General features: G+C 61.4%; 2 protein-coding genes across 3 annotated transcripts; one reads left to right on the top strand and one right to left on the bottom strand.

Annotated features, from left to right (window-relative positions):
- On the top strand, positions 1 to 7,055 carry TMEM198 (transmembrane protein 198). The gene is made up of 5 exons (XM_058533082.1): positions 1 to 751; positions 1,069 to 1,273; positions 3,566 to 4,141; positions 5,189 to 5,391; positions 5,747 to 7,055. The coding sequence occupies exons 2-5, from the start codon at positions 1,108 to 1,110 to the stop codon at positions 5,882 to 5,884; spliced, it is 1,083 nt and encodes a 360-aa protein (XP_058389065.1). The 5' UTR covers positions 1 to 751; positions 1,069 to 1,107; the 3' UTR covers positions 5,885 to 7,055.
- On the bottom strand, positions 6,771 to 26,385 carry OBSL1 (obscurin like cytoskeletal adaptor 1). Of its 2 annotated transcripts, XM_058533078.1 has the most exons (21): positions 25,083 to 26,385; positions 23,058 to 23,327; positions 22,722 to 22,973; positions 22,270 to 22,572; positions 21,820 to 22,116; positions 20,420 to 20,692; positions 18,992 to 19,264; positions 18,056 to 18,328; positions 14,974 to 15,246; positions 13,958 to 14,233; positions 13,597 to 13,884; positions 13,136 to 13,411; positions 12,290 to 12,559; positions 11,852 to 12,124; positions 10,669 to 10,935; positions 9,681 to 9,793; positions 8,957 to 9,113; positions 8,643 to 8,804; positions 8,211 to 8,315; positions 7,630 to 7,903; positions 6,771 to 7,099 (listed from the first exon to the last, which is right to left on the bottom strand). In XM_058533078.1, the coding sequence occupies exons 1-21, from the start codon at positions 26,092 to 26,094 to the stop codon at positions 7,012 to 7,014; spliced, it is 5,775 nt and encodes a 1,924-aa protein (XP_058389061.1). In that variant the 5' UTR covers positions 26,095 to 26,385; the 3' UTR covers positions 6,771 to 7,011. The 2 variants fall into 2 exon arrangements, with proteins under 2 accessions (XP_058389061.1, XP_058389060.1); XM_058533077.1 differs by lacking the exons at positions 6,771 to 7,099; positions 7,630 to 7,903; positions 8,211 to 8,315; ... (8 more) ...; positions 13,958 to 14,233; positions 14,974 to 15,246 and adding an exon at positions 17,342 to 17,645 and having other exon boundaries at positions 25,083 to 26,374.
- Between the last annotated feature and the right edge of the window lie 559 nt (positions 26,386 to 26,944).

Genomic DNA, 26,944 nt, shown 5'->3' on the forward strand with positions numbered 1-26,944 from the left:
GGCCCGGGCCCAGCGGGCGGGCCCGCTCCCTCCCCGCCGAGCAGCGCCCGCGGCCCGAGCCGACTCCCCCGCGCCGCGCTCCGATCCCGCTCCAGCCGCCGCTCGGTACCGCGCACGGTCCCTGCGCCCGGCGCGCGAGCCCCCGCCGCGGCCGCCGCTGTCCGACGTGTCACTGCGAGGGCCCCGCCCCCGGGGGGTGGGGCCTCGTGCTCCAGCTACCGGAGAGGGCGGGGAAGGGGGAGGTTAAAGGGGAAGGACCCCCGGAAGTGCCCCCTCCTCAGTGCGCGAGAGGGAGACGCCGGGGGCGGAGTCCCCTGCCTCCGCCGGCGTGGTTGGTGCGCCCGGGTGACGTCAGAAGCAGCCCGCCCCTGCCAGGATGGTGTGCCCCGAGTGACGTCAGGAGCAGAGGCCGGAGCTGTCCATCAGCACCAAAGGCCGCGGGCGGGCTCAGGGCATGGGGCCGCGGCTCCGGGGCAGCCCGCGCCCCTGCTGCTGCTCCTGCTCCTTTCCCTTCCCCAGGCCCAGCCCTAGGCCCCGGACGCCGTGGGACTGGAGTGCCAGCTGGTGTTGGAGGCGGGGCGGCGACGCTGCCACACGGAGACCGATCTCTCCGGCCCAGCAGCCCCCTTCCCTGCTCGGCGGACTTTCCCCGGACCCCAGTCAGCGGGGGCCTCCGGCGCCCCGCCACCCCGACCCTTCCGGCCCCTGCACGGCCTCTTTGGCTCGGAAGCTCAGGTCGCCTCCAGCCCAGGTAGATCTTGGACAATACCAGATTTAAGCCGCCCACAGACGAGTGTCCTGGCTGCCTCTTTCTCACCGGCAGCACATTGCCCTCATCTTCCCCCACCCAGTCCCGGCTTTAACTTCTTCATCCTAGCTCCCTCTAGCCAGGCACTTTTGTTTCCCTTTGTCTTTTTCCCCCCACTTCAGGGATGCTTCCAGAGCGGCAGGATGTGGGCACCACACCTTTGTCCACTGTGTCCCTGCCTACTTCTCCCACTCCCATTCTCGCCCCCATCCTGGTGGACACCCAGGACTCTTCCTTGACCCCGACTTCCTCTCTGTCAGGCTGGCCTGGGAGACTGACTCCCTCTCGTCTCCAGCACTATGCCAGGCACTACGGCGACTCTGCGGTTCCAGCTGCTGCCCCCTGAGCCAGACGATGCCTTCTGGGGCGCACCCTGTGAACAGCCCCTGGAGCGCAGGTACCAGGCACTGCCGGCCCTCGTCTGCATCATGTGCTGTCTGTTTGGAGTCGTCTACTGCTTCTTTGGTGAGACCCCATCTCATCCCTCTCCTGGGTTCCCCACTGTTTCCCATAGTTATTTTTCTGAGGCACCCCAAATCTTCTCCAGAACTTCACCGCCACCATTACCACCGTGAATAACTATCTTTTCCCTCTTTCTTTCATCCCACTCATGTTCATAGATCATCTAGACTCTAGATCCTAGAGAACATAGGTTTTTGAATTGGGCATGCTTGAACTTGAACCTGGATTTGCACCTTACTAGTTCTGATGCCTTGGGCACATTAACCTGTCTGAGCCTCAGTTTTCTCATCTAAACAATGGGAACAATGCTATTTGTCTCACATAGGGTTGTTGTGAGAATCAGTAAGCACTCAATAAATAATAGCTATTGTGAAGATGTATTTGGGTCCCTGTGCTAGATAGGCACTGAATACATTTAGCAGGGTGATTAAACACGGTCCCTTAACACAGGGCATATTGTCTGATGGGGGAGAGACTTCTGGAACATTCAGACCTGTGACACATATTAGAGTGGGCTAGATGGTAGTCATACACTTGGAGATTGCCTACAAGGCAGGCTCCAGTAAAAAGGGCTGCTGTGAACAGTTGTACAGGATGGGTACTGCACAAAGGAGTTCAGTTGAATGGGCAAGTGGGGGCTGAAATCCAGCCCATGCTCCACTTGCCAAACTCGAGGCCTTGGCACAAGGCTGCTTTGCCTAGAGGAAGGCACATCTTTTTCTAATTCACATAAAGGTGACAGATGGGCTTGTGGAGGAAGTGCCCAGTGACTCTGCAGCAAGAGTTACAGAACTTCAGAAAGGGGAGCAAACTCTACGGGCCGGAGGCCCAAGGAAACTGGATTATAGGCAACTGAAGAAGTACAAAGGAGGCTTGGAGGTTTGGGTTCTAGGATGGGCAGAGGTGGGGCGAGACTTGTTCTCTGCAGCCTCTTCACCTCCCCCTAGAATGGCTGGGTAGGCAGAGATGGGAGCCGATGGTCCCTCCCCTTCCACCTCCACACTCTGGCTGAACAACCGCAGAGTGGGCAGGAGGAAGTGCCCCCTAGGGAATCAGGACACATTCTGGGCCTCCAGAGTCTGTGTCACCTCACCCCCTCCACTATCGGTACCCACTCCCTCTGCAGTGGCTCAGTGCAGCCTGACACTCCCTCTCTGGGGCTTCCCTGCCACCCAGCCCTCTGGGATGCCCCACTCCCAGGCCCTTGGACTCAGAGCCCTTGCCCATGTCCTACCCCTCTTTACCCCAGAACCTCCTGGACCCTGATGCTTCCCCTCATTCCTAGAACTGAATCTCCTCTTTCTGACCTTTCTCTTTGGGCTCCCTGACCTCCTGACCCCATCTCTGACTTCCATGTTCCCAACTGTTCAGGATACCCTGAACAGTTACCGCACCTTTCCAGGTACCCTTAATGGGCCTAATGGCCCATAACCTCCATTTTCCTGAAACTCCACAACGACTATTTCTCCCTATAATCCTCTTTGACTCCCTGTGACCCCTTGAAAGCCCAGTGACCCCCAACCACCCCGCAGTTATCTCTTACCTTCCGTCCATCTGACTCCCTCCATTGCTCTTAACTCTCTGATCCCTATGACCCCACTGTCTGATTGCCTCCTCCCTCACTGTTCTCTCAATGATCCCATTGCTCTGGCCTCAATATTACCCTCTCGCTCAGATACCCTTTAACACTCTCAATGATTCCATGTCTGTCAATCCCCCTGACCTGCAAAGACCTCATCTCCTGGAACCTCTCCCCAGTTATCCTCCTTCTCTGTTCTCTTTACAACCTTCTAATGATGTCGTATCTCTAGGACCCCTCAAAGACCTCATCTTTCTGAACCTGTGTGACCTTCATCTCTCAAGTTCTTTCTGACTTCCAAATGCCTCATATCTCTGAACAATCCCTCCCCAAAGACTCCAATCACTATTGCTGATCCCCTTGTGACCCCAGTGACCTAGCTCTGACACCTGTGATCCCAAAGACCCCAATGACACTATCACTGATTCACTCTTGACACCAATGATCTAACTCTGACTCCTTTGACCCTCAAAGACCCCACGCTTATCTCAATCACTCTGTCTTCCCAGTGAATCCCAATGACCTCTCTCTCTGACCTCCCTTGACCCCAGTGGTCCCATCACTGAGGCCCTGAGGACCCCGGTGACCCCCAATTCTCTGATCTTAGAGTCTTGCCCCTGGCTCCCCTGTGAATCCACATCCCTGACCTCTTTGACCTCCTGCCTCCAGCCTGGTGACCTCATTTTGGCCCCTCACTGGCCCCTGTTCCCCTCCAGGTTACCGCTGCTTCAAGGCAGTGCTCTTCCTCACTGGGTTGCTGTTCGGCTCGGTGGTCATCTTCCTGTTGTGCTACCGAGAGCGGGTGCTGGAGACACAGCTGAGTGCCGGGGCGAGTGCGGGCATCGCGCTGGGCATCGGGCTGCTCTGCGGGCTGGTGGCCATGCTGGTGCGCAGCGTGGGCCTCTTCTTGGTGGGGCTGCTGCTCGGGCTGCTGCTCGCCGCTGCTGCCCTGCTGGGCTCCGCACCCTACTACCAGCCAGGCTCCGTGTGGGGCCCCCTGGGGCTGCTGCTGGGGGGTGGCCTGCTCTGCGCCCTGCTCACGCTGCGCTGGCCACGCCCGCTCACCACCTTGGCCACTGCCGTGACGGGTGCTGCGCTCATCGCCACCGCCGCTGACTACTTTGCAGAGCTGCTGCTGCTGGGGCGCTATGCGGTGGAGCGACTGCGGGCCGCCCCCGTGCCCCCACTCTGCTGGCGGAGCTGGGCCCTGCTGGCGCTGTGGCCCCTGCTCAGCCTGATGGGCGTCCTGGTGCAGTGGCGGGTGACGGCCGAGGGAGACTCCCATACGGAAGGTGAGAGCGCGCAGGCCAGGGTGGGCATGAGAGAAATGGGCGGCCAGGGATGGGTGGGGGGCTGAGTGACTGGGGAGTGGGGGAAGCAGCCGTGCACACCAGCAGTGGAAGGCCCCGCTAGTGTGAGAGCTGACTCGCTCAGGGTCTGGGAAGACAGGACCTCAGTGCTACCATTCATTCCACAACAAGGTATGGAGCAGTGGCTCTGACCCAGGCCCATTCCAGGCACTGGGGACACAGCGGAGACAAAACAGAAAGGTCCCTGCCCTCATGGGGTTACATTCAGGTCGGGGAGACAGATAACAGACATGCAAACAAACCAGATAATTCCAGCTGTGCAGAGTGATATGAAAGAGCTATGCAGGGTAATACGGAATAGAGACAGGGTGGCCAAGGAAGGCCACTTGGAAGAGGTGACATTGAAGCAGAGACCTGAAAGATAAGGGGCCAGCCATGCAAGGAGCTAGAGAAGAGGGAACAGCAGGGGTGAGGGCCCAAGAAAGAGTGAGCTGGGCTTGCTGAGGAAGTGAGGCTGCAGTGTGGTGGGTGAGGGGTGCTGACTGTGTGGACCTGTGGGCCATGAGGAAGACTTTGGGTTTTATTGGGAGGGCGATGAGATGCCACTGGGGGTCGAAAGCAGGGGAGGATGTAATCTAATTCGGCATTTGGGATGCTCATTCTGGCTGCTGAATGTAGAAAGCACTGGGGAAGGCAGGCGCAGAAGGGAACCCAGTGAGGGGGCAGCTGTGGTGGTCCAGTGGAGAGAGGATGATGGCTGGTCTCTGTGAGTCACCTATGGCTCAGGATTGGGAGAGAGATAACAGCTGGGGGGGTGGGACCTGGAAGTCTAGGAATCGTCCATAAAGGCCTTTGGAGGAAAAGAACAACTGCATTCCCATCTGGGAGGTGGGAGACAGGGAAGGAAGGGGTGGAGGTTACGGACAAGGGGAATCTGGAAGCATGGAGCCCCTAGGGAGGGAGGGTCAGGGAGGCTTGGGGGAGTGGAGGCACATGGACCTGAGACCCTCCTCTGCGCTCCCCTCACAGTGGTCATCAGCCGCCAGCGACGACGTGTGCAGCTGATGCGGATTCGCCGGCAGGAAGAGCACAAGGAGAGGCGGCGGAAGAAGAGACCCCCTCGGGCACCCTCCAGAGGCCCGCGGGCTCCTCCAAGGCCTGGGCCCCCTGACCCTGCTTATCGGCGCAGGCCAGTGCCCATCAAACGCTTCAACGGAGATGTCCTCTCCCCGGTGAGCACCCAGAGCCCCTCCAGCCCGAAGTGGGGAGAAGGGAGTGTGGTAGACTCTGTCCAGGCAGGACAGGCCTTCCCCAGGGGCTGGTCACTGTTGAGAAGGCCTAGCATGTACCCACCCCTCGTAACCCCTGCCCCAGCAGCCTGACAGGTCCAGCTCTGGGATTGGGAAAAGGTGTCCTGAGTATGAATGTTAATGAGGTACGGTGTGGGGCAGGGTCCCAGGGCTGTGCACTACGGGGGTGGGGAGGTTCTGGGCGTCCAGCAGGCTCGTGGGTCTGCAGGGATGGGATGAGGTGGCTCTCAGGGCAGAGTCTGCAGTGGCTCTCACACCCATGCTTACTCTCCCACAGAGCTACATCCAGAGCTTCCGGGACCGGCAGACGGGAAGCTCCCTGAGCTCCTTCATGGCCTCGCCCACAGATGCGGACTATGAGTATGGGTCCCAGGGGCCACTGACGGCCTGCTCGGGCCCCCCCGTGCGGGTATAGCAGTACAGCTGCTCCTACCCACCCAGACTCTGTGGTCACCAGCTCTGCCAGCTCGGGGAGGCCTGCTGGGCCCCCGCCCAGCCTGCCTGACCCTGCGGCCTTTGGCTGTCCCTCTCCCCGCCCTGAGGAGAGATGGCCTAGCCACTAGAGGGGGGACCTGTCTCAGGCTGGGCCTGGCCTGAGGGGCAAGCCCCCTCCCACGCTCCCGAGGGGCTCCTGAGGGACTCGGGGTGTGAGCCCCACTGGGGTGTGCTCAGGGTTATGAGTGTGTCACCTGTGTGTGCCTGTGTGTGGAGGGGTGGGCTTGGAGGGGACACTGGGACCTTTGCCTTAGATTTCTGATGGGTAGGGCTTCTCCAAGGTGGGCCCCCTCCTCTCCCACTGCTGGGGTGCTCTGGGCCACCCTCCTGCATGTCTGACTGGAGGAGGCCTGCCTTCCTCCCCCATCGCTCTGCCTCTCAACCAAACCAGACTCATCTAAGGCTTCTTGTCTGTCCACGGGGCAAACTGCAGCACCCCTCACCCTGGTCCCCTGTCCTCTGCAAAGCCACCAGTCTGAGGGCAGTGGCAGGGGATGGGGTTGGGGGCGCTGCTCTGGGCTGGGCTGGGGAAGAGGGTTGGTGGGGAGGGGGCTTAAATGCACGGTGCATGTCTGGTGTCTGTCCTGCCACCCGGACACCTCATGCTTCTGTCTCCTCCCATCCCACCCTGTTTTACATCTTTTATAAATGTGCCAAACTGTGTGGCTTCTGCCAGGAGTGGTGGTCTTCGGTGGCTGGCACCTCCATGGGCCAAGCTGGAAGCACTGCAGCCCTTGGTCCCCCGTGTCACTCACTACACAGGGGCTCCAGGCAAGTTCTACCCTCCTGTGTCACACAGAGAGCCAGGGAAAAGGACTGTACCACTTTTATTGTCTCCCAACACCTCTGTTCCCCTGCCTACCCCCCCCTCCCCGCCCGGGGTTAGGGCACACGCCTTCCAAGCTGTCCGAGGGCACCCGCCTGGCCTGGTTCGGTCCTCCTAGCTACCTGCAGAGGAATGACTCTGCGTGGGGCTGGGGAGAGAGTGGGTACCACCGTCCTCTCCCCTGGCAGAGCCTAAGCACCCACACAGGAAGAGCCGGGCCCTCACCTCTGCCCCACCCTCTTGGGGCCTCTGTCAGGGCTGCCTATGGGGGCAGGAAAGTGGGGGTCAGTTAATGGTGGGGCAAGGCATCTGAAGGGGATGCAGGAATTCAGGTGGAGGGTGGGGCATCTCCTATGTGGAAGAGGAAAGAAATGGGGCCAGCACAGGAGCCCTCTACTGAAGCTGAGGTTGAACTTGTTGAGATGGGCAGAGAGCAGGAAGGGGGTGAGGGATGGGGCTGGGGGGCCACAGACCAGGAGCCAGTAGGTGGAAAGGAGAGGAACTGGGGTACAAATGGGGCATTCAGAAGAGACAGATGTAGTCCAGAGGCAGGAGGGAGTGAGGAGAAGCCCGGACAGGGAGGGGCGTAGAAAGGGGGGAAGAGCTGCCCTGAACCCAGTGGTTCCTATTGAGAACACGGGGCTCCCTGCTCTCCTCAGCCCTGGATGTGATCCACCCCCCGCCTCCCCATCGCCTCCTCCAACACATCCCAGAACCAACTTGCCATCCCAAGTCCTGGAAAACCTGCGGTAGGTGTGTCTCAGCCCACCAGCTCCCAGGCAACCCCTCCTGCCTGGCCAGCCTGCCTGCCCCTCTGACTTCTGGCCAGACGGCTTCACTCACCCTCTACCAGTAGCCGTGTGTGGGCGCTGTCCTGGCCGGCCTGGCAGCAGTAGGTGCCCTGGTCCTCAGGTCGCACGTCATGGATGACCAGGCTGTGGGTGGGGCCATGGCTGCGAAGCTCGTACTTGTCTCCAGGGCACAGCTCGACCCCCTCCCGCAGCCAGCACACGTGGGCCCCCGCGCGGGACACAGTCACCTCCAGCACCGCCCGGCGGCCGACCAGAACCGTCTTCTCGCGAGGGGGGCGGCGGCACATCTGGAGAGGCAGTTCTGGGGGTGGAGGACGAGGGCTTAAGCGAATAGGGACACGCAGGGCCCCCAGGAGGAGAGACGCATCTTCCCTTCCCCTGCGGCCTCCACTCCTGGTCTCAGGTCTCAATGCCACCAGCCGGTTCCTCAGCACCCCCAACCCAGAGTCATCTCCTCCTCAGGAAATGCACTGCCCTCCGTGACCCGCCCCAGGAGAGCCCCTCGAGGAAGGGAGGGGGGAGGCAGCGTTCCTAGGACCAGCCGCCAGCCTGCCAGTCCTAGTGGGAGGTGATGCCCACTCCTGGCCGCTCCCGCCCCAGTTGCTTACCCTCCACCTCCAGGTGAGCCACGGACTGGGCGGGTCCCGCCTGGAAGCGGACCTCACCGGCGTCCTCCGCGCGCAGCCCGCTCAGCACCAGAATATGTTTCTTTCCTGGGGGTGAGGAGGGCGCTAGCGAGGCTGAGCCGCCTCTGGGGAGGGTTCAGGGATGAGGGTGGAGCCAGAGTAGGTCTCCGGGTCTGTGCGGACGCCGTAAATGTGTGCTGGGGTGGGCAGCATCGGGATGCCGAGGCGGAAGAGGAGCGGTCCAGGACCGAGGGCTCAGAGCTGGGGGCCGGGGAAACACAGGGAGGCCGCTCGTTGGGCCGAGGGGCGGGGCCCATTCGAGCTGGAGGCGCGGCTTCTCCTAGTGGGGCGGGGTCTGTCTGCGCTGGGGGCGGGGCAGCAAGGGGCCAGAGTGGGGAAGAGAGTCTGCCAGACCTTCCTGTCGGATGCGGACGCGGTCCCCGGGTCTGAGCGGGCGGCCTCCTAGCTCCCAGCTCCCGCTGATGTCGACCTCCGACATGGTGCACTCGAACGTGGCGCCGTCGCCTTCGCGGGCGCGCACCGACTGCAGCTCGGAGAGCACCGACACCGTGCGCTCTGGGGCGGAGCCGGGGCGTCAGCGGGGCGGGGCGGAGGGGGGGCGCACCCGGCCACGCCCACTGCCCGCCCCTCTCCCTGGAAGCCTGCGGAGTCAGTCCCGAGGGAAGTCCCGAGAGAAGTGCCCGGCCCCGGCAGCGCCCCGTACCCACCCAGCACGGTCAGGCGGACGGGCCCGGCGCGAGCCGTCCCCACCGCGCAGCTGTAGGTCCCGGCGTCCGAGGGGCCGCAGCGCCGCAGCTGGAGAAGGCGGCGCGTGCCGAGGGCCTGGAGCCTGAGCCGAGGGCTGGGGGTGAGCGGGCGCCCGTCCTAGGGGCGGGAGTTGCAGAGGGTCGGGGTGAACGGAACTCGGCTGGGCACAGGCGGCCGCGGCCCTGGGAGGGGCGGCGCCCTCTGTTGATGCAAAGTGGTCTCGAGGCGCGTTTATGCTTGTCTGGGTTCCCTAGGCTGGGGTCAGGCCATCCTGCGCCTTCAGGGCCGCGCCAGGAGCCTCATTGGAAAGGTGTCACCCTTTGGGGACATTAGGGCTGAGAAGGGGCGCCACGGGCTCCGGAAGCCCAGAGTCCTGTACCGATCGCAACAGCGATGAGCGTGGCTTTTGGAATTAGGCAAACCTGGATTCAAATGTGGGCCCTACCCCTTTGTCTGCCCTGGGCAATACTTCACCCCGCTGAGCCTCTGTCTCCTTATAGATAACGTGGGGATAACAAGACCCACCTCATAGGGTGGTTGTGAGGATTAAAGGATTAATTTAAAGTAAATCTTAGCACAGTGCCAGGCACATCTGCTCAGTGAGTATTAGTGGTTTGTTTGGGGCATTATTATTGTGGTCATGATGCCAAGGGGGGCTGGGCTGGGCTGGGGCTGGACTCTGACCTTCTCCCAGGTGACATCAGCCAAGGCCTGAGAAAGCTCGCACTCAAACGTAGCTGTATTGCCCTCGGTCACCTCTAGGTCCTGTGGCCCCCGCACAATGGTCACCGGGGCCTCTGGGAGTGGGAGAGGGAGGACAGTGCACAGGGAGGAGGCGTGAGGACAGGACAGGGACCCAGCTTGCAGCGACAGGAGGACACTGGGCACAAGGGGACAGTGATACATTTAAACAGGGTGATTGGTGGAGGCCACTAGTGAATGGGGGACGTGCTGGGACAAGTGGCCCAGGGGGGATGCTGGTCAGCGGAGGACACGGCAGGGTCACAGGGGCAATGGGGCAGGAGTGGCCAGCTGGGGGTCAGACTTTAAGGTGGTCAGTGGGGGACATGCTGGGGCTCGAGGGGCATGGGGGATGCCAGGACAGATGCCAGTGGAGTCACCCATAAACAGGCATGGTCGGTGGGGGCCCACACTTGGCTGGAATGCACAGGACACACTGGCCAGTGGGGGACACAATAGGTCAGAGGAGTAATGGGGGGACCCTCGAGCAGGGAGGTCAGTGGGGTCACACTGGGACTGGGAGCCAAAATGGGGGACATGGAAACAGGTGCTAGGGGAGTCACCCTTAGGCACGGTCAGTGGATGGTTGGGACTGGAGTGGTCAGAAGGGCACCGTCAGGCAGGCAGGGCGGCCATGGCAGGCAGGCATGGTCAGTGGGGTCACACTTGGAGTGGTCAGCGGGGCCACGGTCAGGCAGGCAGACAGCAGGGACCGCTGGCACAGACATGCTCACAGTGGCAGGTCAGCGAGTCACAGGGACTCAGGGTCAGTGGAGCCACACTCGAGCAGGGCGGTCACTAGGGCCGCAGGCCAAAGGGTCAGGGGAGTCACACTCTGGCAGGGAGGTCAGTGGGGGCCACACGGGGAGTGGGGTCAGTAGAGTCACACGCAGGGCAGTCAGCAGGCAGGCGGCGGTCCCAGAGGCCGCACCTCTCACTGTGAGCCTGGCTGCGCAGCGCAGGGAATCCGCAGTGAAGGCGATGCAGCCAGAGTCTGCCAGGCCCAGGCCGCTGAGGACCAGGTGGTGAGCGTGGCCCTCTGCGCGAATGCGGCACTTGGGCCCTGGCTGCAGCCGGACTCCACCCCGGGCCCACTCCCCGGTCACACCCTCCTGGGACAGCTCCAGCTGGAAGGTGGCGCTGCCCCCTTCGATGACGGTCACATCCTCCAGAGGCCGCAGCACCCTGAGCTGCCTTGCTGGTGGGGGGAGATGGGGAGAGAGGGAGGATGAGGGAGTTCTGGGTAGGAGCTTCTGGGGACTCACACACTCCTTGGCTCTGCCCGCACCATCCCTAACACCCAACCTAGGAATGAAGTTCAGAAGCAGGGTGCAGGAAGAAGGGAGCACGGCCGGCCAGACTTGGGGGGACAGAGAGGCTTATTGGAGTTAGAAGGGGGGCATACAAAGGAGGTGGGGGCCGGTTAGGGGGTGGAGGAGTCTGGGCGAGGGGTTCTGTGGCACCAGAAGGAGCACACATCAGAACTGGACCCCAGCTCTGCCACATAGTTTGTGCACTGTGTGAGCTGTGACAAACGGCTTGACCTCTGGGCCTCAGTTTCCCCAACTATACAAGGTGAACAGCACTGAGACATGGGCAAGCTCTGGGTGGGCGTTTTTCACGTTATCTCAGTTAATGTTCCCAAAGACCCCTGCAGTAGGGATCACCCCATTTTCAGGAAGACTTGGCTCGGAGAGGTTAAGGAATTTGCATGAGGTCACACAGCCTATAGGGGATTCCAGCTTGCAGAGTGGGGGGCGCTATTTGCCAGCCATCCCTGCTACTGAAACGGGCCTCTGTGTGCTGGGGCGTGTGACTGAAGGAAAAACGCGGCAAGCCTTTCTGGAGTGTAATATTGATATTTATAGCAAAGCCAACATGGACATGAGAAATTGAATGCTAAATCCACATGGACTTCTAAGGTAAACAAAAAACATAGAAAAAGGAAAGTTTTGCTTTGGGCAGGCTGCTTGAGGTCCCATTCTTGGAGGTCAGCCAGGGCTGACTTGCCTCAGCGGTGAGGGGCACTTTGGTGGGGGTCTGAGGGGCCCTGGGCCAGGCAGAAAAGGATGTGCCATGGGGCGGGTGATGTTAGGAGAGGACGGGGCACTCACGCCTTACGCTCAGCCTGGCCAGGGTGCGATCGTGGTGGCTCTCGCAGCCGTAGGTGCCCTGGTCGGCCAGCACGACGCCGTGGATGAGGAGGCGGTGGATGTGGCCATCCTGGGCCATGGACAGGCGAGAGTCCTGGGGCAGGGGCTCCCCGCCTCGCAGCCAGTGCACGGCCCCTGCTGCACCCACGCGGCCTGTCTCCACTTCCAGGCACACGTCCTGGCCTTCCTCCGCCCGCACATCCTGCAGCCGCCGCAGGAACAGCAGCTCCGTTTCTGGGGAGGAAGAGGGAGGGGGCATGGAGCCTGGTGGGGCCTGGAGGCCGATCCCCTGCTCCATCTCATTGGCCTGTCCCTGCGCAGAAGAGCAAGGCCGCTAGGGCCGGGGCTGGGAGAGTGGGTACAGGGAACAAGACCATTTCGTCCCCATCAGGACCAAACCTCGAACGTGGAGCCGGGCACTTGTGGCTGTGCTCCCTGCTTGGGCAGTCACTGTCCCTGCGTCCTCGAGCTGGCAGCCTCGCAGGGTCAGCGTGCGGCTTGACCCATTCTGGGCCATCTCTAGCTGGGGCCCTGGAGTGACAACGGTCCCATTGTGCAACCAGGTGACATTGGCGTCCGGTGGGGAGACTTCACACCGGAATGTAGCATCATCACCCTCATGGACAGTCAGTGGTGTCAGCTCCGAGACCAGCTTTACCAGCGGTGGCTCTGGGGGTGGGGCGCACAGTGAGGTGGGCCCAGCCCCCAGTACTCCTGGGGTACAGGCCTTCACCCCCCAGTTATTAACAGACCTTCCCTGGGGACCTACTGTGTGTCAGCCAGGGAGGTGCCCCCAAAGGACAAGATGCCAACTCCCGGCCACTCCTAGCCAACTCCCCTCAGTCCTGGCCTGGCACCACCTCTCTGACTCTCTAATAGTAATGGATCATTTGCCATGGACTCTATCTGTCTCAATCAATTATCGCAGCAGCCCTGTAAGACAAGCACTATTCCCCTACTTCAGAGCTGGGGCTCAGAGAGATTAAGTAAGCTGCCAGTGTCACACAGCTACTGGGAACCAGCATCCAGATTGGAAACTGAAGGGGTCGACCTCAGAGCAGCGGCTTCCAGCCACAGGGCTATGCCTCCTATTTGAGGGTTCCTGGAAAAGGGAGCCCTGAGCCCTCATCCATATATCAGTTGTGCCTGTATGGGTTGGAGCCAGAGGGAGTGAGGTGGGGGCGAGGGGTGAGGGGGGCCCAGGAGGGGGTGCCAGGGCCAGAAGGGTGAGGGGTGCGCTGTTACCTTCCACGCTGACGAGGAAGATGCGGCTGTCCTGGGGCGTGTCGCACAGGTACTCCCCGGCGTCCCTGCTCCGTGCCCCCCGCACCCGCAGCACCTGCCTGGGCCCGGCCCGCTCCAGCTGCACCCGCCCCTGGCTCGCCAGTCGCTCCCCGTCCTTGTACCAGCGCACGGGCCCCCCCGGCCCGGACAGGTGCACCACCAGCTCTAGGTCCCCGCCTGGGGTGCTGCGAACCCGCGTCTGGGCTGCCTCGGGGGCCACCACCCGCACGGGGGGCTCTGCGGGGTCAGAGCTGGGGGTCACCGGGAGGGAGGGGCTCAAGGGCCGCGAGGAGGGCAGGGGGAGGCAGGATGGGGAGAGGCACTGAGAGAGGTGGGGCAAGGGGTGGACAAGGCCTGCTAGGGAGGTGGGGAACTCCTGAGCTTGGGCCGCAGCTCAGTCTTTCGGTCCAGGCGACACTCACCAGCCACTTGGACCGTGAAGCTGAGGCTGGGAGCGTCGGGGGCTGCCCCAGCCTGGCAGGTGTAGAGGCCCGCGTGGACCGGCTCTGTGGCCGGGATGCGGAGGATGCGGCGGGGGCCCTCAGTGTGGAGCTCCAGGCCCTCACCCTCCTGCACCGGCCTCCCATTGTGGCTCCAGAAGACCAGGGCGCCAGCCCGGGACAGCTCACAGCTCAGCACCACCGGCTCCCCGGGGGCCACATAGAGCGGGCCAGGGGCTGTCTCTGGCGCGAGGAACTGAACCGGGGGCTCTGGACAGAGAGGCGAGGGTGTCAGCTCGGGCGTGCCCCACCTCCCCAGCCAGGGCTGGTCGGGAGCACCCACCAGCCAGGCTGACGTTGAAGGTGACGGCCTCATCACGGGTCTCGCACACGTACTCCCCGGCGTCCTCAGGCTGGGCGTGCGGCAGGGTCAGGGTGCGGGCGGGCCCCTCGGCACCCAGATGCAGGGCGTCTGACGCTTCCACCTCCAGCCCATCCTTGTACCAGCGCACCTGGGACCCCGCAGGGGCCACCTCGCAGCGCAGCTCCACGCGCCCTGGAGCCCCGAACTGCAGGTCCAGGGAGCGGGCCACCGGGTGCACAATCCTCTCTGGCGGGGCTGGTGGGCGGGTGGAGAGGGGAACACGACTCAGCCGGCAGGCCTCCCTACCTCACCCGCTCAATTCCCAGCCCACTCCCTTCGCAGCGCAGCTCTCGGAAGGGTACCAGCTACAAGCCACGGCACTTACTGTGCGCCGGGTGGGCCGGCTGTTGGCTTCACTTTACAGATGAGGCCCCAGGGCCTCTTTAGAGGGAAGTGACTTGCCCAAGGTCAGGTGGACGGGAAGAGATAGCCCCAGACTCACACGCAGACCTATGTGACCCCAGTGCACACCCCTCCCGCCCTTCCCCACTTTCCATCTCCTTTCTCTGCTTTGCCTCCCATGCACTTATCACCACCTGAAAAACCATCTATTGTAATTATTTGTTGTCACCCTCCTGAGACTGCACGGAGACACGGGGTTTTTGTCTTATTCGTTCATCACCACATCCCTCAGCATCTAGATCAGTGCCGAGCACACAGTAGTTCGATAAGTATTTGTTGAATGAATGTTGAATGAATGAATGCTCCTAATTGCTGAGCTGTCTCCACCAGGCCTCTGGTCGCTGTCCCCACCCGACTTGGGCAAGCCCGGGCTCTCTCTCTTATGGCTGAGGATGAGGAGGCTGGGGGAGGAGAGGAGGCTGGGGAAGGGGAAGGCTGTGGGGGCCCCTAAGTGTGGGAAGTGGGAGGGTTGGGTGTCTGTCTCCCAACCCCCTACCTCTCTAGCTCCCAAGGGCGCGCTGGAGACTGCCCACCTGTGACGGTGACGGTGAAGAAGGCCGAGTCATCTCCGGCGTCACACACGAACTCGCCACCGTCCTCGGGCTGGGCGGCGGGCAGCACGAGGCGGCGATGGGGCCCGTCGCTCTCCAGCACCAGGGCCTCGCTCTCCTCCACCTCCAGCCCATCCTTGTACCAGCGCACGGGAGCGTCTTCCCGAGACAACTCACACATCAGCACCACACACTCCAGGCTCACGGCGATCAAGGTCACCTCGTCCCGGGGGTATATGATGCGCACCGGGGGCTCTGCAAGTGGGGGCAACCACAGGCTGTCACAAACTCACCGCCAGCCTTCCTGGAGCCATCTGGCAGCATGATGTCCCTGTTACCACAATAATAAGGGTAATAAGGGTAATAATAATGAGGAACAATAGGTCCACAATCTGTTCTCTGAAATCCCTGGGGCCAGAGATGAAACAGAATCCAGAAGGCTTCAGATTCCAGAAATGGTGCATTTATCATATACCACATTCCCCCGTAGCCCCCGCTGGGGCTCCCCCCCAATCAATCGCATTAACATTTCTGCAGTGTAACATGTAGATATATTCACCCTAAGCAGGATAATTAAAGAGTAGAAATAGCTTCCAGCAGTTAAGGTCCGGTTTTACTGAAATGACTTTGAGCACCAAACTTAGCAAAAGCCTCTTGATTTGAGAGTTTTTTGGTAAGGGATCATGAATCTGTAATACAAATCCTTATGTACCGCTTCTAAGGTTCCAGGAATAGTTCTAAGCACTTTACACACTGAACCCTCACAGCAATTCTCGGAGGTAGGTGTTGTTTTATCCTGTTTTCCAGATGAGGAAACTGAGGCACAGAGTGATTAAGCAACTCCCTTACGGTCACACAGCTGGCTACACCTACTCTGGGGCAAGAGGAAGAACTACTGTCTGTTAGAGGGAGGCTCCGACTCTGCAAGCAGTGGCGGGGATTCCACGTCAAAACAGGAACTCAGTAATGATTTTTGCATCTGTGGCTAAGAGTTGCCAACACCTATCTGAGAGTTCCCCAGGGAGGCTGCATGCTGATTCTGGGAGTTCATCTCCAACTGCTCGAAAGTGGTCAGTCCTCCAAAGAAAGGGGGCTATGTCAATATCGGAGGCGACCGGCGCCCTGAGCCCGGGCCTCTCCACGCTCCCCGGGGGTCCCCCAGAATTTTCACGTCTCCCGGACACTTTCGTGCTCCTTTAGCCTTCAGCCCCCTTGTGGCTGGCTGGGCAACTGCAGCCTCCCGGGCGCGGGTTTTGCAGGGGCGCGCATGGGCAGACGCGCTCAGCAGCCCACGCTGGGCCCTCCTCCTCCGCAGTCCACCTCCTTAACTCGGCTTGAAGCAGGCTGGGTCTCTGCGGCCCAGCAAGGTCGGTAGATTGCACAGTGCGGCTGCCTGAGGGGTGGGCCAGGGGACGGGGGCAGTGGGGTGAGGACAGGGTACAGTGATGGGGCTGGGAAACCTGCACAGCCGTGGGACCTCGGCTCTGGCCGGACTTGGCCCTCTCTGGTCCCTGGCCGAGGTAGTGTTAGTGTGAACTTCCGAGTGAGGAATCTGGTGTTTGGTGGGGAGGCCGGGTGTGGGCTGAAGTGTGTGCAGTTGTGCCCATTCTGTCTAGCCAGGGCTTGGGGTGGGAGAGGATGAAGGGACTCACTACAGGACTGAGCACGTGCAGAAAGGCCTCTTTGGCTTCGTGGCTTGTGTGTGCCAGGCTCCCTATCTAGGGTGCAGGGAGTGGGGGGCCCTAAGTGGCTCAGCCTAGGGCAGGGCAGGGCAGGGGAGAGGGCGACAAGACTGTGCCAGCGGCAGGATGGTCACTTCTTTGCAGTCAGCGGGGTTCTTCTGTGCCACCCAGAGCTGCCTAAGCCCTACACGCCTCCCCTCAACATACACACTGGACTGGCCCTGTGGGCTGCAGCCCCAAAGCTTCTGGCGCTGAACCGCCATCACTTCCACAGTTGTCCTGTGCTTTTCCACATCGAACATTCTCCCCCCACCTCCAGCCCAAACCCTGACCCCTACTTAGCTAAGTCAGCCCCTGCCCCACGGATCCGTTTTGAAGGCACTTCCTGCCTGCTGCCCCACTGGTTAGCTGGGCTCCCACTGCACCCTGTCGTGACACTCGACAACTCACACACACGCTAACCCTCTGCCGTGTCTGCCTTTCCTGCCAGGCTGTGTGCTCCTGGAGGGAAGCGGGCGCATCTGCCTGCCTGCTGCGGAGAATCCAGAGCCCAGCCCAGGGTTGGCTCTGGCGGGTGGTGTGGTGCCTTTCTCCGAGGCCCTCCCTGACTCTCCTGTTCTGCTCTCTCGAGCCCTCTGCCCTCGTCCCTCACAGCACTTGTCACGAGGTGTCACTGTACATTTATTTGTGTGTTTATTGATTGAACACAGGGGTCGCTAACTGAAATGCCCACGGGGGCCAGGTAGGTAAGGTAAGTGGCTGAGGCGGTCTGGGGAGAGGCAAAAAGGAATGGCAGGGTAGGGGTGTGGGACAGAGGAATGTGGGCCCCTTGTTATGGGGGCTGCTCCTACTCAGCGCCAGCTGTTCGTCGCCACGGGGGGAAGCGGGACCAGAGGCGCCGGGTCTTCGGCTTTTTCAAGAGGACGCATAACTCCGGATTGTTATTTGAACTGTCCTGACTTTGATAAGACTCTGCAGGCCAAACAAAACACATCTGTGGGCTGCATGGGGCCCTAGGAACTGCCTGTTTGCGATCCCTGGTTAACGGCTGCCTCCCCAGCTAGACTGGCGGCTCTCAGAGAACAGGGACCGTGTCTGCATTACGCACCAGTGACCCGCAGCCCCTGGCCCACTGCCTGGCACGGAGAAAGTGCTCAGTGAATGAGCCGGTGGAGCACGGCTGTTCCTGGACTTGGGCATCGAGGAGGAGCCTGCTTACCCGAATAGGGGCCCCGGGCTCTTCCGGGCAGGGAACCCTGGTACATGCACCCGCAGCCCCTCCGCCCTCCTCCCCAGTGTGCTAGCTAGGGGTGTGTGGCCAGCTCCCCCAAGGGCTCAGGACTGTCCTCTGGTGGCCCTGGGCAGCTGGGGTGGGCCCACACCTGTGACAGTGACGGTGAAGGAGGCCGACTCATCATCGATCTCACACAAGTACTCGCCCGAGTCCTCCAGCTGGACGGCGGGCAGCACCAGGCGGCGGATGGTGTCCTCCTTCTGCAGGAGCAGCGCGGGACTCTCCACCACCTCGTCACCATCCTTGGTCCAGCGCACCTCGGCCCAGGGCCGGCACAGCTCGCAGGTCAGCACCACGCGCTCCAGGCGCACGGCTGCCACGTACACCTTGCCGCTGGGGTACACGATCCACGAGGAGACGTCTGGACAGGGACAGCATGGCTGGGCATCAGTGGCTGGGGCCGACGCACCCTGCTGCCCTCTCTGATCCACGCCTGCTCCCTACTCCTGGACAGTGGGTCACGTGTCGAAGGAGAGGGCCCTCCCTCGGAGTGTGTCTCCACGCACAGCTGGAGACACAACCACAGTCACCAAAGGACATCAGGGGCACGGCGGCGCAGGGGGGACCACGTGTCAGCCTCTGCTGTAGACACATTCCATATTCTCTGGGTTGGGACAGGGACGGTATGAAGGGTGAGACCGGGGAGAGGGGGGTCGGGTGCCCAGATGGAGCTGGGGTCTCCCGCCAGCCTCTAAGACCTTCTGCCCCCTCTAGTGCCTGGGCCACCTGCCCTGCAGTAGAACTGCTGTCCCTAAAGGTCTCCCTTGGCAGGGTCTTCGGGAGAATGGAGAAGGCAGGGCCTCCCTGTGCCCCGTGCAGCCGTGACCAGTGTGTTTATGACAGTGCCTTTTCTGGGGTGACTGAACCTCAGGGTGCAGACCATGAGTCAGGGAGAAGGTGGGGCATCTGACCAGCCTGGGGGAGGGGAGTAGGGGCTGGGAACTGTGGCCCGGGGGTGAGAATGTGACAGTTGCCTGGGGGGCCGCCAGTTTCCCCTGTCCCTTGGGCCTGCCTGGACCCCCACCTGTGATGGTGACGGTGAAGTAGGCACGCTCGTCTCCGGCGACACACTGAAACTCGCCGCCGTCCGGGGGCTGGGCGGCGGGCAGCACCAGGCGGTGATGGGGCCCTTCGTTCTCCAGCACCACGAAGTCGCTCTCCTCCACCTCCTGGCCATCCTTGTACCAGTGCACGGGGGCGTCCTCCCGGTCCACCTCGCAGGTCAGCATGACGCACTCGGAGGTGATGGCGTGCACGAATACGTGCTCCCGGGGGTCCAGGATGTGCACCGGGGGGTCTGGGAGAGCAGAGCAGGGGTCACACAGACACCCCACACACAGGAGACATGAGTCCACACCGGCCGCTTGGCCGGGACAGTCTCTTCCGCGGAGGACACTGGGAGGGTTAAGGCCATGCTGTGCAGGGGGCTCTGGGGCAATGACAGGGGACACTGAGGGCATGGAGGGTGAGGCATGGCAGATCATGTGGACCCTTAATGCTCCGTGGGTCCCCAGAGGGTCAGAGGTGGCTGGGTGCGGACACAGAGGGAGGGAGGCAGAGAGCCCTCGTCTAGGCTGAGAGGTGGTCACTATCACAGGCCACGTCAGGGCCACGCTGGCTGCTGCTTTCACCAGGAAGCCCCTGCCATGCTAGCCCGAGGATGAGTAAGAACTGGGAATGACTAGCGGAGCCACAGCGGTTCAGCTGCTCCCTACAGGTAGTGAGTTCTCCATCACTGGGTGCATTCAGGCAGGGGCTAGAGAACCTCCTGGCAATGGGGTTGAAACAGGATTTCCACTCAGCGAGATGAGCTGGATCCATGGTTCCCAAGCTGCCTTCCCAGAGGAGACCGCCAGGCTCTGCCGGATATTCTGGCTCTGGCAGTCTGGGGGGGCCTGGGCATATGCATTTATAACAAGCTTCCAGAGTGGTTCTGAGGCAGCCAGACCACAGACTGGCCTCTGAGAACCACTGGACCACTGCACTTAAAGCTTCCCTTTGACCCTGACCACCTGGGGCAGTAGGATAAGCACGGTCCTGGGTGTGAACCCAGCTAGGGTGTGTGCTTGCTGTATAATACTGAAGTCACATAACCTTTCTCAGCCTCAGTTTCTTCATCTGTGAAGATTAAAGGAAATAGTGTATATCTGAAGTATCACATAGTAGTTAGCTCACAGGAGAGGCCCCAAAAATGTGAGTTCCTCCCTTCCTTCCCTTAATTGATTTTAGTTCTCCCCCCACCCCCAGCAGAGGGGATGTGGGGGCAAGTGTGCTGGAGGGTGTTGGTGCACGGGAGAATTAAGAAGCAAGTGCAGAGTGATCTGAAAACATGTTCCCAGCCCACGAGGTTCTCCCCAGAAGGGACCCCCAAGCAGGCAGACCAGGGGGCAGGGCCTGCACGGCCCCCAGAGTCGGCCTCAGCCAGAGGAGCCCCGGCCGCCACGGTTCTGACCTCGGACGGTGACGCTGAAGAAGGCTGAGACCCCCTCCGTTCTGCACTCGAATTCGCCACTGTCCTGGACTTGGGCCGCGGGCAGGATCAGGCGGTGTTTGCGCCCGTCTGCCTTCACCACCAGCGCCTCGCTCTCCTCCACCTTCTGCCCGTCCTTGTACCAGCTGGCTGGGAAGTCCAGCCGGGAGAGCTCACAGGTCAGCACCACCCGCTCCGAGGTCGTGAACGTCAAGGACACCTTGTCCTGGGGGCTCAGGATGTGCACCGGGCTCTCTGAGTGGGGAGAAGTGCAGTCACATGCGGTGCCTCGTTGTGCTGCGCCTGGGATACGCACCCCCTCCGGTGCGCGGGCTTGGTGCAGGGCATGGGCCGTCAGGCCAGACAACCGCCGTCCACGCATTTGTTGGACTTTTGAAAAACAGTTTCAGGCCTCCCCACCAACTCTTGGGAGCAGTGGTTTTAGGGTGCCTAAGAATTCTTAGGGAGCCTGCTAAAAATGCACATTCCTAGACAACAGCCCTTTCCCAAGCGTGCAAGGGCCAGGAGTCTGCATTAGTCAGCCCTCTCGGGGATTCTCATGTCGCTGACCCCAGGCCTCATTTTGGAAACGCTGCTCTGGTTGCTGGTTATTTCTCACTTTGCCCTCTTCATGGGATGGTGGCAGCTAACTGCCCCAGGTGCTATTCTTGGGAGCTGAGGAATTCCTTGATTGGCCCTACAAACCCCAGCAATGGTGAGCTGGCAAATGCCAGCGTGCACCCTGAACTTTGAGACATCCACCTAGAACCGTCCTCCTCAGGGATGCCTCCTTCCCTCTCCTTCCCTGTTTCCACAGGTGGCAGAGGGTGATCCTGGAGCCAGACTGCCTGGGTTCATAATCTAGCACCACCACTCCTTAGCTCTGTGGCTTTGGGCACGTCACTTAACCTCTCTGTGATTCAGTTTCTCCATTTGTAAAATGGGATGACAAAAGAACCTAACTTATAGGGCTGTTGAGAGGATTGTGATAATTACTATATGGAAATGATCAGACTGTGCCTGGCACATGGGAAGCTGCTCTGATATGTCAGCAATTACACAACAGGGCAAGAAGCAGTCAGGAACTAGGGGCCAGGACCCATGTCTCTGAGATGATAAACGTGATAGAATTCTATAAACCACAAAGTGCTCCAGAGAATTTGGATACGATGCCGATGAAGATAACAAGAGGTCCCCTGTACATTGCACATGGGTTGAAATCGGCCTTCCGGACCACGGAGCCCTCTCTCTGAGCCCACTACAGGTGCTCCTTACTCTCCCGGCCCAGACGTGAGAAAAGGGAACAGCATCTGCCTCATTTTGCCAACAGGACTTCTGTGTCTTGACCCTATCTGCCCACCCTGGTCCCCACCAGCACCAACCTTGGATGGTGAGGGCGGCAGAGTCCTGCACGCCTGGGCAGCTGAAGCCGACCAGGGCCCCGCTGTCCTGGTGCCTGACGGCTTGCAGGATGAGCCTGTGCTGCAGGCCCTTGTGCTCCACACGGTACCGCAGGGCCCCAGGCTCCACCTGGCCCTCCGGCTCACTGCTCTTGAGCTCCTCCCCGTTAAGGAACCAGATCCCCTGGATGATGGTAGAGAGATCCAGGGAGAAGACGGCATCTTCCCCATCATATACCTGCACATCCTCCAGACCTGCCACCAGGCGAGCTGTGGGCACTGCGACGGGGACAGAGTGCAGCCATCAGACGGCAGAGGTTGGAGGAACATAGAGAACAGGGAGCGAGGGCTGGAGAAGGGAGGAGGGGTGATGGGGAGGGCGTGATTTGGGGCACGGCTGCCACCGGGCCGGGTCTGGCAGGACCAACTCACCGAGGTGAGCAGACCCGTGGAACACCACGTGGGGACTGCGGCCGTGCTCGCTGACCGTGCAGACGCGGAAGCGGTAGTCGCCCTCGGAGGGCACGCAGTCGCCCGGCACCTCCACGGCGCCGGCTTTCTCGATGCTGAAGCATTGGATCCAGTCTTCCGAGCCCACCTCCTGCCGCTCCAGCCGGTAGATGAAGGGGGTCTCGGGAGCTGGCTCGGGAGGCTTCCAGGTCAGCAGGACCGTGTTCTTGTGGCCCTTGAACATCTCTGCCAGCACGGGGGGTCCTGGGGGGTTGTGCTTCACGCCTGAGACAAAGGCAGGGTTTGCATTCCAGCCCCGCTCCCACGGCCCTCCCACCTTAGTCCCCCTTGCTAACCCAGCCTCTGGTCACCCCCTGCCCTGGCCCTCCTGTGCAGCCTTGAGGAGTCTTCCCCGGAGGCTTTCATGCCCTCACATTTGACTCTGAGCAGAGTGGTGGTCCGGGAGTTGCCCAGGCTAAAGGTGACCTCGCCAGCATCTTCTCGGGTCACCCCCGGAAGGACCAGGGCATGCATGTGGCCAGAGCTGCTCTGGCAGGTGGTCGGCAGGTCCTCCCCATCTCGGCTCCAACGCCCCTCGACTCCAGCCTCCCGTGTCTCCACCAGCAGCACTGCGTTCTCTCCCTCCAGGACGTCCAGCTTCCGCGGCAGCCGCTTCAGGATGGGCCCTGAGACGCGGACGGGAATCCATCAGCCTGGGATCTGGGCACCTGCCTGCCTCAGCCTTGGCCTCCTCCCACTGGCCAGCCGACCTTTGACGGTCACGTTGGCCACGGTGCGCACGCGGCCCCGCATCTCGCACAGGTAGACGCCGTCGTCATCTGCCTTCAGCCTGTGGATGATGAGGCGCCGGACGGTGCCCTCCTCGATCTGCTCGTACTTGCGGCAGGGCAGCAGCCGCTGGTCCTCGCGGAACCAGGCGGTGGGAATGCGGGAGTTGGGGACTTTACACTCCAGCACGGCAATCCCGTGCTCCCGGCCCTCCACGTCCTGCAGGGGCCTCGAGAACCGGAGGCGGGGCTCTGTGGAGAGGGGCAAGACCAGAGAAGGCTCTGGAGAGGGCCAGACCCGAAGGACTCCTCCTGGCATCCTGAGCTGCCTAAACCCACATTAGCTCATGCCGTTTGCTTCTCTCCCAGAGCTGGCAGGCACTGTGGAATCACAGAAAAATCACCAGAAGAGAAGATGGCCTAAATTCTTATCTGACCCTGACACTCACTAGCCACATCACCCGAGCAAGGCCATTTTAATGATCCTGGGCCTCCGTTTCCTTACTTGTAAAGTGGGGGAAAGAGATGCACCACATTAGTGATTTTCTTTTTCTTTCTTTACTTTTGCTGAGGAAGATTGGCCCTGAGCTAACATCTGTGCCAATCTTCCTCTATTTTGTATGTGGGTCACTGCCACAGCATGGCCACCGACGAGTGGTGTGGGTCTGTACCCGGGAACTGAACCCAGGCTGCCAAAGTGGAGCACGCCAAACTTAACCACTAGGCCACGGGGCCGGCCCCACATTAGTGATTTTCACACTGTGAAAATCAGTGGTTAAGTTTGGCATGCTCTGCCAGAGGCACCTCACAAATTCTGCAAGGGTCTGAGTGGAATTTCATTTTTAACAACTTTAACCATTTTCAAAATTGCATCTTATAAAAAGAAAGCATAATGACAGAAATGACCAGTGGGTTCACTTGGGCTGCTGGAGAAGCATGTTCATCCTGCAGCTCTGCCCTCCTGCTGGGCTTCTCTCCCAATGGAGTCAGGGTTCAACGCGGCCCGGCCAGTTTGTGCACATCAAACTGTACCAGCGAGGCCACCACGGCACCACAGGTGCCTCGTGCTTGACGGCGTGCCAGGCAGAGCTCAGGAGATTTGCCAACTTTTTCTCCTCTGAGGGAAAAAGCTAGGCAATAACTAGAAAATGTACAATCCCTCGACTTGTGATGAAGTCCTATCATGGAGAGCTTTAACTTCCGGTGTGAGTTTGGGGTGTTCTTTTTTACCCCTGAATTTTCTGTTTACCAGCAACGTAAGCATTTATTAGATATTGCTGGTGACTCAGCTTTGAAACATAAATTTCCTCTCCTTTCTTTTCCTCTTCTTTCAAACCTGAACAGCAGTTTAGTGAAAGAATAGTCAAAAATGCCAGAGTATTTTTCCTCCCTCAAGCTTACCTTTGGGGTGAATCAGGAGTTTCTCAATGTGAGGCCTGCAGGCAGGTGTTTCTCCCCAGGCTCACAGAGGAGAGCCGGTTATGAACACAGCCTCCACTTAAAATGAGTGTAATCAATAAAATAGCCCCCTTGTTCTCACTGGTTGGCTTTAGAGGTATGTGTTATACATTTGGATTTAGAAATTTACACGGATAAAATGTTCCTTTTATCTGTTTTATATATCGGGGCCCCAGATGGGGTTTCCATTGGGGAAGAAGGAGTGAATTAATAAAGAGGTTGAAAACCACTGGAGTAGAAGAGATCTAGGCCCCTCTGGGTTTGTACATCAATCACTCCTTAAAGCCGCTTATCAAGGGTAGTTTTCCACCACTTGCCTCAGAATCACTTGGGGAGGTTTGCTAAGAAGTTCCTGGGTACGCTGGAGACCTGCTAAATCTGAATCCCTGGGGGGTGGGAGGAGGGCTGGAAATTGTATTTTAATAGCCCGTCTCCCCTCCCCCACCGTCTTTTGGGCGGCGCTGGGCACTGAGAGGCGATGGAGTAAGGAGGACCCCGGAGGGCGCTGGAGGGCTCTCCAGGCCCGGGCTGCTGGGGGCGCCGCAGTACCTTTGACGTGCAGCTGCACGGCACTGAGCGTCTGCCCTGCCGAGTTGCGCGCGGCGCACACGTAGAGCCCGCGGTCCTTGGCCTGGCAGTAGAGCACCTTGAGCACGAAGCCGCCGTCGCGGTCGCGGTACATGAGGCGGCGGCGATCGGGGAGCAGCGGGCGGCCCTCCCAGTGCCATTCGATCTCGGGCTCGGGCTTGCCCATCACGTAGCAGCGGAACTTGGCGTGCTTGCCCTCGTTCACCCAGAAGGTCTTGGGCGCACACTTGAGCGGCTCCACCACCGGCGGGGGCGCCTCGTCGGGGTCCTCGGGGGGGCTCTCGGGGGGCTGGTGCACCTGGAGCAGCGCGCCGGCCTGCGCATGGCCGTGCGCGTTGCGGGCGTGGCACACGTACACGCCCGAGTCGGGCAGCCGCGCCGCCAGGATGCGAAGCGCCAGGCTCGCGCCCGGGCCACCCTCGGCGCGGCGCGGCTCGAGCGCGAAGTGGCCGCTGTCCCACACTTCGTCCAGGGCCATCCCGTCCTTCTCCCAGTACAGCGTGGGCGCGGGGAGGCCCCCCACCTGGCACGTCAGCACCACCTCCGCCCCCCGCAGCACCCACTGGGACCGGGGCCCGGTCAGGAACACCGGGGCGCCCTCTCCAGCCCCGGGCGGCGGCAGCGGGCGCTCGGCGGGCTGGGGCTCGGGCTCGGGGGCCGGCGGCTCCAGCACGGTGACGGCGGCCGCCGCGTAGGCCTCCCCGGCCGCGTTGCGGGCGCGGCACACGTAGACCCCCCCATCGGTGGGCCGCGCGCCGCTCAGCAGCAGGCCGTGCTCGGCGCCATCCGCCGGGAAGCTCAGGCGCTCCGAGGCCACCAGCGGCTGCCCGCCCTTCTCCCACACGACGGTGGGCGGCGGCTCCCCCAGCACCACGCACTTGAGCTCGGCCTCGGCGCCACTTACCACCCGCACGGGCCGCGGGAAGCGCAGGAAGCACGGGGGGCTCCCCTGATCCCCCGAGCCCGCCTTCATCGCGCCGGCCGCAGACGGCCCCGCGGCGCGGGGGCAGCGCGGGCGGCCTGCGGGCGCGCGGAGGCCCGGAGCGGCGGCGGGAGCCCGGGAGGCGGGGCGGATCTGGGGACGGGGCGCGGGGAGCCGCCGAGCTCTCCCGGGGCCGCCCGCTCCCGGCTCGCCTCCTTACCCTGGGCCCGGAGCTGCAGCTCTGCGGCGGCGGCGATCCCGGGCCCGGAGCGCGCAGCTCAGGGGGCAGTCCTTCCTGTTTGCCTTTACGGCGAGGGGCCCCGCAGCCTCCCCTGCCCGCGGCCTGGCTTCCTGCTCCCGAGAGCCTCCCTTCCCAGCCCCCTCCCCCAGCCTGGGCCTCTTTCCCCTCCTCCTTCCCCCCTCCAGCCGCCAGGTCCCCAGCCGCCCGCCAGGCTTGGGCCTGAGTGGCAGAGTCGCCTGCAGCTGCCAATCCCAAAAATATTCTCTGATGACACAGCTGGAGGACAAGAGCCCGGGCTGGCTCCTCCAGGCTAAGTATAGAGCAGGCGGGACCACCTGCCCCCCGCCCTAGCCCCAGTTCTAGCCCCAGCCTCAGCCCTTCCCCCAGGACTGGTCCAGCAGCTGCTTGGGTGAAAGGGGCCCCAGAAGGTCTGAGGGGCTGGCACATTCTGTCTTCCCGACAAATAACCCTCTTAGGAGCTGACAGACCCCAGCTGCCAGGCTCCTGTCACACCTGATGTCACCTCTGTGCTGGGTGCTCCGATGTGACTGGCAGTGTGTGTGTGTGTGTGTGTGTGTGTGGAGTGAGTGTGTGTAGGGGGAAGGCTTGTCTGTGTGGGTCAGGTCACTTGGGGTGAAAACCCTCACCAGCCCCCTCCCC

This window comes from Diceros bicornis, chromosome 37 (genome assembly GCF_020826845.1).
Source record: "Diceros bicornis minor isolate mBicDic1 chromosome 37, mDicBic1.mat.cur, whole genome shotgun sequence".
NCBI classification, from domain to species: domain Eukaryota; kingdom Metazoa; phylum Chordata; class Mammalia; order Perissodactyla; family Rhinocerotidae; genus Diceros; species Diceros bicornis.

Bases quoted from the DNA above. Each gene is read 5' to 3' on its own strand.
- OBSL1 (XM_058533078.1), bottom strand. From the start codon at position 26,094: ATGAAGGCGGGCTCGGGGGATCAGGGGAGCCCCCCGTGCTTCCTGCGC. The intron at 13,412-13,596 runs GTGAGTGTCGCC...CTGACCCCGCAG, and splicing joins CTTCACGGTCCAAGTGGCTG to AGCCCCCCGTGCGGGTGGTG. The intron at 10,936-11,851 runs GTGAGTGCCCCG...TCCCCCCACCAG, and splicing joins GGCCAGGCTGAGCGTAAGGC to CAAGGCAGCTCAGGGTGCTG.
- TMEM198 (XM_058533082.1), top strand. From the start codon at position 1,108: ATGCCAGGCACTACGGCGACTCTGCGGTTCCAGCTGCTGCCCCCTGAG. The intron at 1,274-3,565 runs GTGAGACCCCAT...GTTCCCCTCCAG, and splicing joins AGTCGTCTACTGCTTCTTTG to GTTACCGCTGCTTCAAGGCA. The intron at 4,142-5,188 runs GTGAGAGCGCGC...CTCCCCTCACAG, and splicing joins GGGAGACTCCCATACGGAAG to TGGTCATCAGCCGCCAGCGA.